Source organism: Danio aesculapii, chromosome 20, assembly GCF_903798145.1.
Source record: "Danio aesculapii chromosome 20, fDanAes4.1, whole genome shotgun sequence".
Lineage (NCBI taxonomy): Eukaryota > Metazoa > Chordata > Actinopteri > Cypriniformes > Danionidae > Danio > Danio aesculapii.
Genome location: NC_079454.1, coordinates 5,543,989 through 5,561,429, shown reverse-complemented (window position 1 = coordinate 5,561,429; position 17,441 = coordinate 5,543,989). Strand labels below are relative to the sequence as shown.

Here is a 17,441-nt window from a genome sequence, read left to right as displayed (position 1 = left end):
ATTCTTAAATTGTTATTTGTTGAAAGAGTAGCTACCAGCGAGATATTAAAATAGAAAAAGAAATGTTTAATAGACAAATGCAGGTTTTTTTTATTATTTTATTTTAAAAATCATTTTAACCACCAACCATTTATACACTAGGCACACACACAAATCAAATCACGTCTTCCAGTTAAGGGGCTAAAATAAAAAAATCAATTAAATGGAATAAATCAATACAATGATTACAATTTAATCCGAATTGAAGTCAATATGCAATAACAGACCTGAAAGCAAAGCTAAATGTGTTACAACCTAAATGTAAAGAAGAGACTGTTGTGTAATAAATGCTAAACTTATAATCAGTGGATATGAGGTGGTTTCACTTTCGAAATGCGGTATAAATTCGTCCTATTTTGGCGTTTTTAATTCTTTTGAACACATTCAGGTGCTGCTTGTCAATTTGACAAGACTTCTATGTTCGTTCTTGCTGTCAAATGATCGATAAAAGGTTTCTGATAAACCGCTGTGACAGCTGCAGGCGCTGTGTGACACACGTGCACGCGAGGGGGAGTCAGATTTTGATACAACACCGGCACTGCCTGTTCCTCCATGTCACATCAGTGATGGGTCGTTCTTGAATGATTCGTTCATTTTGAACAAATCTTTTGTATGACTCAGGGAGTGAATCATTCATTTGCGTATGCGCTCATTTGTGCAAGTGGAGCTCGCGTGCTACCTTGGAGTGGTCTGTTTCTCGCAAAATGCACACGTGTGGCTTCAAGCCATATCGATATGAAAGATATTAGATAATCCCACATCGCGATGGGGAATCATATCGATATATCCCCAGAACTCGAAATACCACTCAGTCCTTAGCCAATTATGATATGGGGATGGTTAGGAGGCCATGATGGACAGAGGCCAGTGGGCAAATTTGGCCAGGATGCCAGGGTTAACCCTTACTTTTTTCAAAGGACATCCTGGGATTTTTAATGACCAAAGAGAGTCGGGACCACAGTTTAATGTCTCACCCGAAAGACGACACTCAGTATAGAGCAGTATAGTGTCTCCTTCACTATACTGGGCTGTTAGGACCCACATCAACTGCAGGTTGAGCACCCCCTGCTGGCCTCACTAACACCACTTCCGGCAGCAACCTAGCTTACCCATGTGGTCTCCCATCCAGGTACTGACCAGGCGCAGCCCTGCTTAGCTTCAGTGGGTGACCATGTGAGAGTTTTACTGCCTAAAATAAAAATTCTGTCATCATTTACTCATACGTCACTTGTTTCAAACCAGTTTGGGCTTTTTTTTGTTATGTTGAACATAAAAGAAGATATTTTGAAGCATGTTGGAAACCTTTAACGATTGACATTCGTACTTGGAAAATCAAATACTATGGAAGTCTATGATTAAAGGTTTCCAACATTCTTCAGAATATCTTCTTTTGTGTTCCACAGAAATGCAGTGTGAGTAAATGATGACAGAATGTTTTATATTTTTGGGTGAACTATCCCCTTAACCTACTTTGTCCCATACTTCTATCAATAATAAATGACCTATCAAGCTTGGTGAACAAAAACAAGCCTCATTATTAATTCACACCGAAGGATCGTGTTACTATGAGCAGGAAGACCTATGTGTAAACAACACAATTTCTGAACTACTTAACCACTGATATTTAAATGACCATGGCTTTGTCTCACTCTGTTAGAGCCACAGAGCAAAGGGGAAGATTTGGTTACAAAACAGTAGACGACAGTGAAAGATTGGGGGTGAAATGTGAAAAATGAAAATGATTTCCTTGGGAAAACTTGCATTTTCACATTATGGAGTAACTCGCAGTAGTGAGAAGCTTACTGTTAAGGGCAAACATATAAAAAATGGCTCTCGACATATACAAGCTAAATGCTGTTTGGAGTAATTCAAAGCATTTTTCAAGTAAAAACTGGCAGCATCCTAGCAGTTTACACAAGAATTTGTCATCCTCGCAATATCTCGGTCTATATATGGAGCAATTAGCATACAGACATGTGTTTACCACTTATATCCCCGTCAAACCTGCATCAAAGTGAATGTAGGGAAGGTTCCAGTGGAAGGTCTGATGGTATTGTGCTCACAAAGTGTGAAGGGGCATCCAATTACCTTAGACTGGTGAATTATTCAGCACTGGGAGAGATAGATTGAAGTCGAGTGCTATAGATTCACTCGCTGCGAGAGATGGAGGGCAAAACCTTTTAAATATCATGGATTAATCTGATCTCTGCGGAATAAGGAACATTGGCAGAGGAGATATAAAGGTATAGATAGCCACACACTGATTGAATGAAGAAATCGCTGGATTTAGGAGACGTCACCGGGCTGTTGTTTTCTGGAGGTTGTGGTAATATTTAAGTGTTGAATGGTGTTTTCCGACCTTTATGCATAGATTTGTTTACGTAAACTGCGATAAATGGGTATTTCATATTGTGTCTAAGAGGCAGAGAAAAAGTCTGTGTTTACGTTCAGATTTCTGCCACACATAAGAGGTTTATTATCAGATCTTCTTATCATAGGATACTTAGAAAAGTTCTATGTACAGACAGCTTAATAACTGTACATGAAAGACTGCGTTTAGTTTAGTCTAGTGTCTAACGTATGATGTATTTAATTTGAATCAAAAACCTGCTCTTGGTGGTCTTATGGAGAACATCAACTGTCTCAAAGTATTTGTTTTAAATAGCACGTAATTAGTGCAACTTTTATGTTCAGACCAACTTTCCAATTCAAGAAAAGCACTGGAAGGTTTGTTACTCTGTCATTACTAGAGTAACTCATGATAGCATCCATCACAATCTCCATTGCTTATCTTTTATCTAGGTAGATCAAGTTCTCAACTCCTGACCTCTGCTTTCTCAGCTTTTATCGCCCAACCCTGTGCTTTCTATTTCTCTGTTTTTCCTCCAGTATCTCCAGAGCTGCTAGGTGTCCTGTCCTCCATTGCTGTCTTCATGGCCGTGATCGCTCTGTTTTTTCTTTACCTCAGCAGCAAGCTTTCCGTGGAGAGCCCAAGAAGTGATCTGCCACGCTTTGAAGGTTTTGACAAGAGCTTGCAAGGTAAATACCTTGAGCGTTTTCCGTTCATGTGTGAACTTGTTATACAGAGAAACCCAAAATGATTCAGACACTGGATATCATTTTTGATATATTTATAGGACACTATAGTAGTGTTTCTCAACCATGTTCCTGGAGGACCACCAGTACTGCACATTTTCAGATTTAGGTTCAGATCATCAGCTCATTAGCAGTGACTGAAAGACGTGGGTGTGACAGACAAAGGAGACATCCGAAACATGCAATTCTGGTGATTCTTCAGGAGCGTGGTTGAGAAACACTGCTATAGTACATTTACATAAGTGAGGATAGCAATATAACGCAAATTCTGACATATTACATACAAAAAATGTTCATACAGTGGACTAAAAATCAGTAGGAACTAAGGAAGCTGCTGCAGCGAGTCTGGGAAAATATTGAGGTTCAGGTTTGCATGGATCTGGTTGTCAGAGAGACATTGACTGAGGTTAAGGGCAAACCAAGAAAGTATTGGTAGTTGGGTAAATGTCATACGGTTGTCTGAATTAATTTTGGTTCATTGCTATCCATAATGTACCTTCCATTAGAAGTCATCTGATATTATTGAGACGAATTTAATCTGACAGTTAACCACTATCCAAACTATAGCAAATAATGTGTCTAAAATGCTTTGACTGCATGTAGAATACTTGAGATGTGTTGAACCTTATGCTGCGTTCACACCAAATGCGGATGAAGCGTCAAATGAGTGTCTTACATGTTAAGTTAATGCAAAGATGCGAATAGACATCCTGCAGCACGAATGACGTCATTCGTGTGAATGAAGAGACACAAATTGAGCGTTTTGAGCGCTTGACGTATCTAATGTGCGAATTGCTCGAATCGCTCAAGTTGGAAAATCTGAATTTAGCGGGCATTGTGCTGCGTTACCCAATCAGGAGCTTGCGTGTGATTATGATGTAGTGCCTGTTGTTGGCATCTCAAGGAGAAATCCTCCTGCTGACACCGAACAACAGCTCATCTAACGAGATATATCCAGCTGCAAAACCGCAGAACCACACACGTTTCAGGCACACACAATCTAGCACACACGATTTAGGCAAACCATATATGGTAACTTAACTCCTTAGCATTATCGCCACCTATTGAATTTCACAAATATGGTTTCCCATTTCAGTCATTATTATTATATCGTAACGATCATTTTAACATCTCTGCAGTTTCTGAACACGAATTATGTAAATAAAAATAATTGGTTAAAGACAATTATGACTTTATTCACGTGTCCACATACACAAAGAAAACCGTCAGACCGTCTAATTGTAGGATTAAGTGTAATAAACTAATTCTGGATCTTAATATTATCATACTTGGTTAAAATCACTTTGTTGTAAAATATAAAAAGCAAACAATAATGTGTCACATTAAAATTAAATACTATAGTTAATCATTTAAACCAGGGGTGTCCAAACTCGGTCCTGGAGGGCCGGTGTCCTGCAGGTTTTAGCTCCAACTTGCTTCAACACACCTGCAAGAATGTTTCCAGAAAGCCTAGTAAGAGCTTGATTAGCTAGGCCAGCTGTGTCTGATTGGGGTTGGAACTAAACTTTGCAGGACACCGGCCCTCCAGGACCGAGTGTGGACATCCCTGATTTAAACAATATATAATATAGTTATCAACTGATTATCTTCACTGATTATCTGATTATAAACTAATATATTTTACTAAACTGTCAAAGCTGTTAGTTATATATATATATATATATATATATATATATATATATATATATATATATATATATATATATATATATATATATATATATATATATATATATATATTTACTTATTATTATTATTTTTTATTAATTATTAATAGTTAATTTGTTTCTATTGCTACATTTTGGTTTAAAAACAATATGTTGCTTACTATAAATTAAGCCTACTACAGAATTTAATGTGCGAAATCATTAATTAAAAAGTTATTAGAGAATTAAGCAAATACACACTATTAAATCGCTTGAGTAAAATATTAATATAGTGTTACATTTATTACATGTAAAATGTATTATAGCCTATATTAACTTGCATTTATTTCCTTCATTATGAATGAATCCGCTATAGAAAATAAAACTGTCCAATTTAGATCTTTCAGCAAGGCCAGCAAACGAGTATCTGCGATATTGACTCTGTCAGATAATACTGATTATTCGTGATGACTGATAGAAATCTGTTCAGTCTATTATATTGAATGGCGATCGGAAACAGCGCTCCCCATTTGCCCGTCTCGATCGCAATATTTGTGAAATAAAGTAAAGTAAACACTATTGTTTATCGTGTACAATATTTATTAACCACATATATCAAAATATATGAATGACGATGTCTAAGAAGACGTTAATAACATTAACATCCGTCGTAACCATATATGGTTTGCCTAGATTGTGTGTGCCTAGAACGTGTGTGGTTCTGCGAGCCTGCAGCTGGATGTTATTGCATCTAACTGGGCTTGGCTCGTAAGCACCGCTGAAAGCTGCCATCCTACAGATACAGTTTCTGGAGGAGTTGATGAACTCACAGAGCTGGGTGCACGTCTGAGTGGATCTTGTAGACTCAGACACGGCGCCGAACAAATCTATGCTGTTTTTCAACATTCCTAAAGCACATAAAGCACAGCTACTCTTTCAATAAAATCCATGTTAGCCGTTTAGCATCGAAACTAGAGTCATTGGGCAGACCCATGGGTGAGACCCCAACCCATGAATTTTTTCACGTAGAAGAATTTCATGAAGAGTTTCACATGTGAATGAAGTGATTTGAGGCTTGAATGACACAAGTAAACTCAAACTGTTCACGCATTTATTTACACGTGAACAGTGCGATTTATTCGTGCATGCCATGTCTGGTGTGAACACAGCATTAGTGAACACTGTTTTTTTTGGCTTTTCTGGCCATCATGGTCCATGCAGAAATATGTATGTGCAATCCTTTGAAATATTAACAATGTAAGAGCTGATATGGACACCTTTTTGGTTTAAAAATTAAGCAATCACGCTAGGTTCTAAAAGACTTCTATGTCATCCTTTTTTAAAAAGAAACAAATGCTTATGAGTAGGACTGGGTTATTAATCGAAGGCGATTTTCATGTGCGTTTTTTCAGTAAAGCCGGTTCTAATAAGTATCCAGCATACTTTCAGATGGAGCAGCATTTACTGAACAGAGCTGTAGTACTCTGATAGGCTATGAAGAATTACGTTCAAAATAGAAAATCAGTTTAATCTGACGATAGTGACATTGAGATAATCGTTCAGTGATGGAGACAGCTATTTGCATAGCTTCTTTCCGAATTGCTGCTGTTTGTAGCATATGCTACGGGTAAAAGTACCACATTTATGGAGATATTTTTGCTCCCAGCTCACTTCATCACTACAGTCAAGTGATTAAAATATATCCTTTAATGAGGTGAATCCGTAGTCATTTGATTGTTCAAGGAATAACAATGATTACACAGTGATTATTTGTTGTGCTAAATCAATGACAACCGTAAATCTTCTGTCCATAATGCAATGATATAGACTGATTTCACGTAGCCGCCATTCAAAAAACGAAGTCGAGGCTGCTGTGGGAAGTAACCCAGAATTATCGCCTGAGTCACCCAGGAATGTTGTGTGCCTGGCTGTATATATTATCAGCGAAGAGAAAGCGACACAAATTTATAATTTCACTGCCTTCCGAGTGACCCGAAGGTCCTTTCTGAATGAATATCACACCTAATTTTCAGCTAAGTTAAGGGAAATTGTATTTGTTAGCTAAGGTTATCTTTCCCAAATACATGTTTTAGATTCCGTTTATTAAACTCAAGTTAATGAACTGATTCTTTCACTATATTAGACTTGTCATATAGTGAAATAAAAAAACGGCAATTTCCCACTAACATTTAAGCGCTGTTGAATGCAACACAGCTGATTTTCCATAGTATTCATCAGTGCTCAACAGAAATGACTGTGATTGGCCATGAAGGTCATCAGTTCACTGCACTTCGCTGTTTACCGAGTGCAAACACAGATGAGCAGTCGACTGATCTTTGCAGCTTTAAACGCTCCAGTGTCCGTATATCTGTGTTTGAACCAGTTTGTACTCTGTGAAGAGCGTTGAACTGATGATCTTCACGGCCAATCACAGTAATTTCTGTTGAGCACTGATGAATACTATGGCAAATCAGTGGTGTTTAAGAACGTGCTCAGCTGCGCTTAAATGTTAGCGGGAAATGGACAGACAACATGAGGGTGTTCTACAGATGACTGAATTGTTTTATTGCTCACCGGGTTACATAGGGTAAAGCAGGGAAGCCCCCACGGTGTTTACCTGGTGCCATAAACTGAAGCCTAGGAGGACACTCTTTAAGAGATTGTGTTTTGTTTAATGTCTAATATGCCTTTAATTGTTTAAATTAAACCTAACTGACCTATTTTAAAGTGATGTTTACACCATATCTGCATTTTGAAATCGAGGCAACAGCTGGAGGTTTGTAGTCCACAGCATGTTGTTGCAATGTTTACAGTGCTGGTCCTATACTTCCGGGTTTCTTCCCACCGCAGCTTCGTTTTGGTGTTATAAAATGGCGGCTGCGTGAAATAAGTGTATTGGCTTTACCTGTGTTTCTCCTTCATGGGTGTTTAGACTTTCCGCACAAGAGCGCAGAGATTTATTACTGATCTCACGATCATGCTTTCCTGGCAAGATGTACATGATAATCACTGCTTTGCTCGGTTGCATTTTATTTCGATTAATCGTCCAGCCCTACTTATGAAAAATCCTAAAGACTAATGTATACAAGCTGACTTTTCAACATAATTTGCAGTCAATTAGCAGAAACACACCAAAGACACAAAGCAATGGCGTTTTTCAAGAGCTTCCAACAGAACCTCCCTTCTGTCAGTTCCCTCCTGGACTCCGTCTCAAACACCGTCTCGACTGCTGTGGATGACCTGTCCACTGCGGTCAGTGATGTCACATACACTGTCAGTGACCAACTAACAGAGCAGGTCAATACAATTATCAACAAAGTACAGACAGAAGAGGATGGAAAATCCGGTAAGGATGCTGAAGGCTCTTCTGATGAAGTCCAAAGGGATAGAAAGCTAAAACGGCAGGATACGGAAGCAGATGCTGATGGCGAAGGTCGGAGAAGCCGAAAATCAAAAAAGAACTCTATGTGGACTATTGAAATAGATGAAGCGGAAGTCCAGAGAGAGAAAGAAAGACAGGAGGAAGCAAGGAGAGCTGAGGAGGAGGAGTGGGAGTGGTGTTATGCACCCTCCAAAGGTTGGTATCGTAAAAGGAAAGACCCAAACCAGCCATCTCAGACCTCAGACAACCAAACAATCAACAACGAGCAAGAATCAAAAGAGGTTGAGTCTGGGACTTCAGAAGAGAGTACCTCTTTGTCAGGCAAACACAAGAAAGAAGGTGACCACCACAAGCAAAACGCTAACGGAATCCACAAAAGTAATAGTCAGGAAGAGCAGGATTCTCAGGAAATGTCTGGTGATCCTGACACATCTACATCAAATATTGACAGAAATGGAGAGAACCATAGTGAAAAAACTGAAGAAGATGAAGACAAAGTGTCACATGAAGATGGTAAAACACAAAAGAAGAAAGGTAAAGTTTTTAGTGATGAAGAACAGGAGGAAGGCATTCAGGACTCAAAGAATTCAAAGATAAAATCAAAGGCAAAAAAGGACAAAGAATGTAAAGGTGAGACCGTACGCTGGACTTGCTGTGCTGTGCTCTTTTGATGACGTGGTTCTGTCTCTTTGGTTTCTCACTGTTCCCTTAAATCTCACAAGGTTTTATCTAGCACAAATGGGCTGTGTCTTATTGATGAATCTTTTTCTCTTTTTTAATATCTACTGTCCTGCAGAATTTAGCCTCAATCCCAATTAAACACACAAATTCAACCAAGCTAATAAATGTTTTCAGGCCTTCTAGAATTTTCCAGGAAGATGTACTAGAACAACTAGCAAATTTCTGTAGTATTTTGGCCCTCAGGAAGCAAGTTCAGACAGACTTTCACTAGTGCAGAGATGTTTAAACATGCTCCTGGAGGGCCACTTGTCTTTATCTCTAATCATTATTAAACACAAATGAGTAAGCTAACCAAGGTCTTCAGCATCTTCAGCAACCAACATCTAGACCAGCAGTAGTCAAGTTCAGTTCTGGAACGGTGAAAAGCTCACTTGCCTGTAGCTTTTTAGTAACACTCTGACCTTGCTTGACATGTTCACGTGTTGGAGAAAAGCTCTGCAGGACTGCAGTTCTCCAGGGCTCAACTTGTCTAGCCCTGTTTTAGACAAATCTATTGAAGCTAATTTCTGCAGGATATTAGTCCTTCAAGGGAAGGGTCGGACATCCCTGCACAAGAGTCCTCTATGGTAGCGGTTCCCAACCCTGGTCTCAGAATACCTTCAGCAGGATATATTTGAATGACTCCCTTTTCTGTCATACAAATTTAAACTCTTGCAGTGCATATAAAAACACAGTGTTCTTTACTATATAGTAGAAGATCTACTACTTCTGGTCAGATTCTGAACTCTGCATTGAATAGACAACTTTACTAACCCATTAGGGGAGGATGTAGTCTGCCCGAATTCTTTCATTCAATATTCGTTGTCAATTAAATTGCTGTGGGTGTCCTATAGGTCAATTTTGGGAACCACTACTACTATGTTGCAGGTGTTTTGAAAATGGTCATGGAGGCCTGCCATATCTGTACATTTTGTACATCACACCCACCCTCTCTTACAGGTTTTGTAGTCTTCCAATGAGTTGAATCATGTGTGTAGATAAGGAGATGCATACAAATTATGCAGTGCTGGGGAGCAGGGGATGTGCCTACTGTACCGACAGAGTTCAGTTAAAGCTTGGCTCCTCACTTCAGTCTGTAATGATCAAGCATTCCTGAAGATCTCAATGAGCTGGTTTGGGTGTGTTTGTTTATGGCTGGAGGTAAAGGTAGATCTCAAGGAAAAAGCATTGGCAAGCTCTAGAGGATAGTCTGCTCCACAGGTGTCAAACTCAGTTCATAGGGCCGCAGCTCTGCACAGTTTAGTTCCAACCCTAATTAAACACACCTGATCAAACCAATTGAGTCCTTTAGGCTTGTTTGAAACCTACAAGTGAGTGTGTTGAAGCAAGGTTGGAACTAAACTGTGCAAGGTTTGACACCCCTGGTCTATACCATAAATGTGCCTCCTTGTACCTGGATACCTGCCTTCCTAAAACGTTGACATCCAGACCTACTCAAATACAGAAACCTGATAATCACAAACATTTGTGTTGAACCAGGCCTGGAACTTATCTCTTTAAGGGGGAAGAAGCTCATGAACAGGAATGAGCATTGGAATTATGGCAGAGAGCAACAAAAATGATGTCCCTGTCCTGTTGATTTTCATGGCCCTTTACTGGTGTTTTTCTTTTTAATATGTGAAGTGTGTAATTTGTTAGTTGTAGTAATCCCATAACTGCCAATTTACACAGAGGCAACTTAAATTGAACCATTTATTAGAATAATGGTGGCATTTTGTAGTAAAACTCCCTGTGTGCTTAAACAATGGAGGTGGATATATATATATTTCTTAAAATGTTCTTCTTTGTTTGGGGTTTATAGTATAGTGTGGTGCTTTTGGTGTCACAGAAATTACACACTTTACCTTGAAAAAAAACTCTTACGTTCTTTTTGTGTCAAACTTAAAGCTAAAGCAGGAACACAAAATGGGATTTTTAAATACGGGATGCAAATTAAGACATATAAAATTCTTCAGTTCTTTCAGTTTTGTCTTAAAATAGCTGTATGTGAGTTTTAAATTAGAAGAAGGTTCTGAATTAATAATGATTCTTGCTGCTTTTCTGCAAGTGATCTGCAAGATGTTACTTTTAGAAACTGAATTTGAACATAGATCCTTTTTTCAGATGGAGGCTGTCCAGAAAAAGGATCAGAAAGTGAAGATGAAACACAGAAAAAACACAAAGACTCTCATCAGCAGAAAAGTGGATGGAGAAACAGGGATGAAGAGAATGAAGATTGCAGCAGTGAGGCCTCGGCTGAGCTGGGTAAACATTGTGCTGTGTGATTGATGAAATACTCCTAATTATGCTCCATTCAGAATGTAAACATAGTTCATTCTTCTCCCGCTATCCAGTTAAAAGGAAAAAAGGCTCAAGTTCTTTGAATGAACTTCAGCCTCCTCCATATCGGGACAAAGATGATGTAAAGCGTGGCTCAAGGGGCCGCAGTGACTCTGCAGAGGGTAGTGGAAGTGAGATCAGTGAGGGCAGCGAAGACCCTGAGGACACAGAGAGTTACCTGAATAAGGGCTATGAAGAGGATGCACCGAGTGACAGCACGGCTGTTTTGGGCCCGGAGGTGAGCACCTCAGCCCGTCGTTTCAAATGTGTTCTTCTATGAGAATCACGGCCCCACATCACCAATGGAACTACTGAAATCCACCAACAGTGTTGTTATTTTTCCAAGAGGGCTCTCCATTACAGCTATTGTTCACCATTGTTCACCAACATCATGTTTTTGACATACTATTTGTTTTATCCATGATGTTTTGACTGAGTCAAAGTGTGTTTATCATAGATGATGCTTTTGCAATGCCAAAATGATAAACTGAGACATCTGTCATTTGTTTCTTCTTGTTAGTACTTTCCCCCATTTTTATCTGTTTCCCATTCACTGGTGTCTTCACTTTAAGAAACCACTGTAAAGTATGGTTTTCAGTTGTTTATTAAATTATCATTTCATTGTCACATGAATAAGTCATATCACTGATGGTTTTATATATGAGGAGCAAGGATGGATTCGTGGATTCTCAGGTTGGGGTTGGTTCATTCTGGCCACATCTGGTAAGTTTGCCTTTGAGGTTGCCTGTGATTGGAGACACACCAAAAGCCGGAATGCTAACTTATTGAATGCCATATGATATGCCATATGAGGAATCAAAGTCAAATAGTTATATATCCTGTAACCCCCAAAGCTTACTCCCCAGTGCAAAAACAGCAATCATTTTACAAAAGTTGCTAAAACTGCACATTTAAAAGGCCTACAATTGTCTGATGTCAATTGAATACCTTAAAAAACATGACCATCTACATAGCAATAGCAATTATGTGGTGATCAAAGAGTAAAATGGAAAGTTAGCAAAGCTTCTGATTTCTTACCAAGAAAAGGGTCTTGAGTTGTGATTCTTTAGGATATAATACCATATATTCCAGACCACTTAAAGCACCAACTTGTCACCAACACAGGCACCTCAAGAGATCTGTTCATGTTTTATATGCACATAAGTACAAATTCTAAAAACCATTTCCTCTATCCCACCTGCTCTATATTCTCTTTCTTCGACAGGATACCTTAATCCCACCCCTTCCAGAAACATACGAACCAGAGGCACTGGGAAAATATGGCACATTGGACGTGGCATTTGAATATGACTCTGGCGAGCAACGGCTTGCGGTGACAGTGACTGCTGCCACAGATATTCCAACACTTAAGAGCACAGGGAACATTTCCTGGCAGGTCCACCTGGTTTTACTGCCCACCAAGAAGCAGAGGGCCAAGACAGGAGTTCAGAAGGGCCCCTGTCCTGTTTTTACAGAAACATTTCGGTTCTCATGTGTAGAGGAGGATGCACTGGGGGATTATGCTGTCCGGTTCCGTCTCTACAGTGTGCGGCGCATGAAGAAAGAGAAGGTCCTTGGGGAGAAGGTGTTCTACTTAACCAAACTCAATCTGCAGGGCAAGCTTGCATTGCCCGTCACGCTGGAGCCAGGCACATCAGTTCCTGTAAGCAGAGTTTGTGTGCATGCATAGTCTCAACGGTGTCAAATCCTACACCAATATCCTTTAGAGTTTAGCTCCAGCCTGCCTTAAACATACTTGCTTGAAAGTTTTTAGTGATTCTGAAAACCTTTGCAGTATATAAAGGTTCTTTATTGGGATCAACTGTTCCACAAAGAAAGTTTAACATTGATGGAAATGTTTAATTCAACAATAAGTTCTTTATAGTTAAAAAGGTTTCTTTAGATTTTGAAATTGTTCTTGACCTTATAAAAAAAAGGTTCTATGACAATGGTCTTAAACTCAATTCCTGGAGGGGCCGCAGCTCTGCATAGTTTAGTTCCAACCACCTCCAACTCACACCTGCTTAATAGTTTCTAGTAGTCTTAAACACCTTGATTAGTTGGATCAGCTGTGTCAGACCTATGTTCTATGGCATCTCTGTGGAAACCCTTTTTTTCCTTCCTGGCAACTTAATTTTAAGAGTGTATTGAAAGTCTGAATTACCTAACACTGAAACATGTGTAAAGGCACTTCATCTAATCTTTTCTTGGCCTCTTCCCTGCATACCGACAAAACCGAGAGTAAGTTCTCACCTGTCTTCATTGGTTTGATAGAATTAGAGTCAAGATTGATTGCCATTTGGTGCTGATCTTTTGGGAAGGTTTGAATACAGCACTCTGGTGCACACCAAACAAATGTACCAAGACCCAGCTGAAGGTGGTCTTGTCCACTTCTGAAAGTATGAAGTATGGTTCATTTAAGATATGAATATGATCTAACCTTGATCTAATGCAGGGGTGCCCAAATTCAGTTCTGGAGAGCCGGTGTCCTGCAGAGTTTAGCTCCAACTTGCTTCAACCCACCTGCCAGGAAGTTTCTAGTTTGCTAGTTAGTGCTTGATTAGCAGGTTTAGGTGTGTCTAATTGGGGTTGGAGCTAAACCCTCCAGGATACCTGCCGATCGGGATTGAGTTTGGGCACCCCTGATCTTACACATTTGCTGAAAGCCTGGTTCTTATGGCTTATCAATATCTCATGGTTTGCACTAGTGGCATCTGCCGTTTCTAACAAACCCTAGTCTATGTCGCAGCTCTAACTATGATACATTTGAGGATAATTTTATTTGAGGATAATTCTTACTTTACATAGTTGTCCTAAACAACTTGTTTAGCTAGTTAAATTGTGTTAAATTAGGGTTGGAGGTAATCAGGGCAGTAGCCCTCCAGGAGCATTTTTGGACACATTTGCGTTGTGCTTTCTTATTAGCCAATATATTTAACAAACATAGCCATCCATTGAATAAATAGTCAACCTGTTGTACACTGTTTTTCAGGGCTGCGGATCAGTGGTGAGTGTCTCTCGTAGTGCAGGAGCTCTGTCCTGCCGCTCCACTGGTGAATCCTCCATTCCAGAGATTCTGCTGGGTCTCCTCTACAACTCCACCACGGGAAGACTGTCCGCCGAGGTTATTAAAGGCAGCCATTTTAAAAACTCGGTCTCCGATAAACTGCCCAGTAAGACATCCACCTGCAAAACCCTCTTACAAGCAAACATATTTCATGCATGTGCAGTCGTAATGTTTTCTTTCCTTTTTCTGTGTTCTGCTTGTATTTGAACTACTCTCTTTTTGTCTTTCACTCTATTTTCTGTCATATTCCTTTTTCGGTGTCCTGTAGTTGGCCTGTTTTGTTGTGTAAAACACTTCATTAGTGGGCAACTATATATCATGAGAGGTAAGTTTATTGTCATGCCGAAAGATCAAATCCACCCATTTAAAAGAGTCTTTTTCTTTACCTTGCTTTGTCAGTGTCCTCTACATTTTACTTCCATTGTTTATTCAGTCAGATTAGTTTGTACCATTTAAGTAAGATGTGCAGAGATATATACAGGTACAATTGTTTAGAATGTACTGTACATCGGGTTGTCCGGTGTTCTGTCGATTTGTCCTAACTTGTCAGATTGTCCTACCTCCCATTCAAAATGTAGGTAGCACATTTTGATGACGCAATATGCTACCCATCAGATTTGGCAACCTGTGTAAATTTTACTGTAGAGTAGAGTGATATGAAGCTGAAATTTTGCCTTGACCTACAGTACCTAATCCCTAACCTCAACCTCAGAACCATTCAAATACAGTGTTGGTAGCATAATCTGATGTCAGGACACCAGGTTGCAGTGTTTAGCTGGTTCTAATGGGTTTAATTAGATTTGAGACACTCCATGAACTTATTTGAACATATCTGCTGTAGGCCAAGCTTTTATGTACAGCAGGGGTGTCCAGACAACTTCCTGGAGGACCGCTTTTAGTGGTTTAGCTTCAACCCTATTAAAACAAACATGAACTAGCTAATCAGGCAATATTTGGGACAGGTTAGAGATAAACTTTGCAGCACAGTGGTGTTCCAGGAGCATATTTAGACACTGCTTGTCTATAGTTTCAGTCTGATCTCATGAGAAAACATAAGTATTTTACGTTTTGTCAGTTCAGTGGCTAATTCATACAAATTCGTACGAGTTCAGTCATATGAAATTGTGCTATTTTTAAAAGGAATCGTAGCACCTAACCCCACCCCAAACCCAACCGTCATTGGGGCATGAGCAAATCGTACTAAATTGTACAAATTAGATCGTATGAATTCATATGAATTAACCACTAAATCAAAACGTTACGAATTGCCGTGAGATTGTGTTGATAGTTCAACCCCACATTTCAATAAACCCAAATTCTTCAACAACAAAAAAAAGAATTAACTTTGGCTAGTTAGCATGATACTTTGGCCACTGCTAATCATTGTTTTCATGTTCTTTTAGCTATGGAAATTATGGCTTGGTTGATTGGTTTAGCCAAGATGACACATTTTGTAATTGCATACTTATGCAAGATCCATCATTGACAAGAATGGGAATGCTTACACAGTTACTTTCTCTGTATTTCTAAGTGATTTGATTACCTACTACTTGGAAGTCACATTCAGATTCTACTTAATAGAAAATATACACTCACCAGACACTTCATTAGGTACACCTTACTAGTACCAGGTTGGACCTCCTTTTGCCTTTAGAACGGTCTTAATCCTTCGTGGCATAAATTCAACATGGTACTGGAAATATTCCTCAGATTTTAGTCCATATTGACATGATAGCATCACACACTTGCTGCAGATTTGTCGGCTGCACATCAATGAAGTGAATCTCCCATTCCACCACATCCCAAAGGTCCTCTATCTGAGGTGATTAACGCTTTATGACATGGCGCGTTATCCTGCTGGAAGTAGCCATCAGAAGATGGGTACACTGTGGTCATAAAGGGATGGACATGGTCAGCAGCAATCGTGACACGATGATCAATTGGTACTTATGGGCCCAAAGTGTGCCAAGAAAATATCTCCCACACCATTACACCACCAGCACCAGCCTGAACTGTAGATACAAGGTAGTATGGATTCATGCTTTCATGTTGTTGATGCCAAATTCTGACCCTAACATCTGAATGTTGCAGCAGAAATCGAGACTCATCAGAAGAGGCAACATTTTTCCAATCTTCTATTGTCCAATTTTGGTGAGCCTGTGCAGGTTGTAGCCTGTTCTAGCTGACAGGCGTGGCACCCGGTGTGCTCTTCTGCTGATGTAGCCCATTCGCCCCAAGGTTGTGCATTCAGAGATGCTCTTCTGCAGACCTCAGGTTGTAACGAGTGGTTATTTGAATAGCTGTTGCCTTTCTATCAGCTCGAACCAGTCTGGCCATTCTCCTCTGACCACTGGCATCGACAAGGCATTTGCGCCCACAGAACTGTCACTCACTGGGTATTTTCTTTTTTTTGAACCATTCTCTGTAAACCCTAGAGATGGTTGTGCATGAAAATCCTAGTAGATCAGCAGTTACTTAAATACTTTGACCAGCCCATCAGGCACCAACAACTATGCCATGTTCAAAGTCACCTTTCTTCCCCATTCTGATGCTCGGTTTGAACTGCAGCAGATCGTCTTGACCGTGTCTACATACCTAAATGCATTGAGTTGCTGCCATGTCATTGGCTGATTAAACATTTGTGTTAATGAGCCGTTGGACACACGAACCTAATAAAGTGGCTGGTGAGTGTATACATAAATAAGTAAAGTGTTTTTTGGGGGTTTTCACATATAATTGATAGGACAGTAGAGAGTATAGACAGGAAAGTGTGGGGAGCAGAGAGAGGAGAAGAATCGGCATAGGACCCGAAGGCTAGATTTAACAATTCACAGTAATTTTAGAGACTTACCAGTGTGGGAATCTATATTTATATACAAACTAATTATTCTTCTGGTACTATTTGCATGCTACAAGGTTGACACCAAACTATTATGTATTAAAATTCAATTTTGATTGTTTAGTAACTTTCTTCTCAGTGTTGCATCAACTCCCATTTCTGATCAGCTTTTGAGCAACACAAAATATGATGACAAATCTCTAAAAACTCTTTGTTGCACATGAAATTATTCAGGGCTAGCTCAAAATGCATTTATGAATACAGTATGTGAGCCTAGACCACAAAACCAGT

The 17,441-nt window shown here is 39.5% G+C and overlaps 1 protein-coding gene across 2 annotated transcripts in view; it reads left to right on the top strand.

The window, feature by feature from the left end:
- Nucleotides 1-17,441, top strand: part of syt14b (synaptotagmin XIVb) — a 28,276-nt gene that overhangs the window by 6,311 nt on the left and 4,524 nt on the right. Inside the window, exons 3-8 of one of the 2 annotated variants that reach the window (XM_056480974.1) lie at nt 2,929-3,078; nt 11,029-11,169; nt 11,259-11,482; nt 12,470-12,907; nt 14,237-14,417; nt 14,580-14,636. In XM_056480974.1, the coding sequence (XP_056336949.1) occupies nt 2,929-3,078; nt 11,029-11,169; nt 11,259-11,482; nt 12,470-12,907; nt 14,237-14,417; nt 14,580-14,636 (1,191 nt within the window). Of the gene's footprint in view, nt 1-2,928; nt 3,079-7,915; nt 8,815-11,028; nt 11,170-11,258; nt 11,786-12,469; nt 12,908-14,236; nt 14,418-14,579; nt 14,637-17,441 lie in introns of those variants that run through there. The other variant, XM_056480973.1, reaches the window with a different exon arrangement.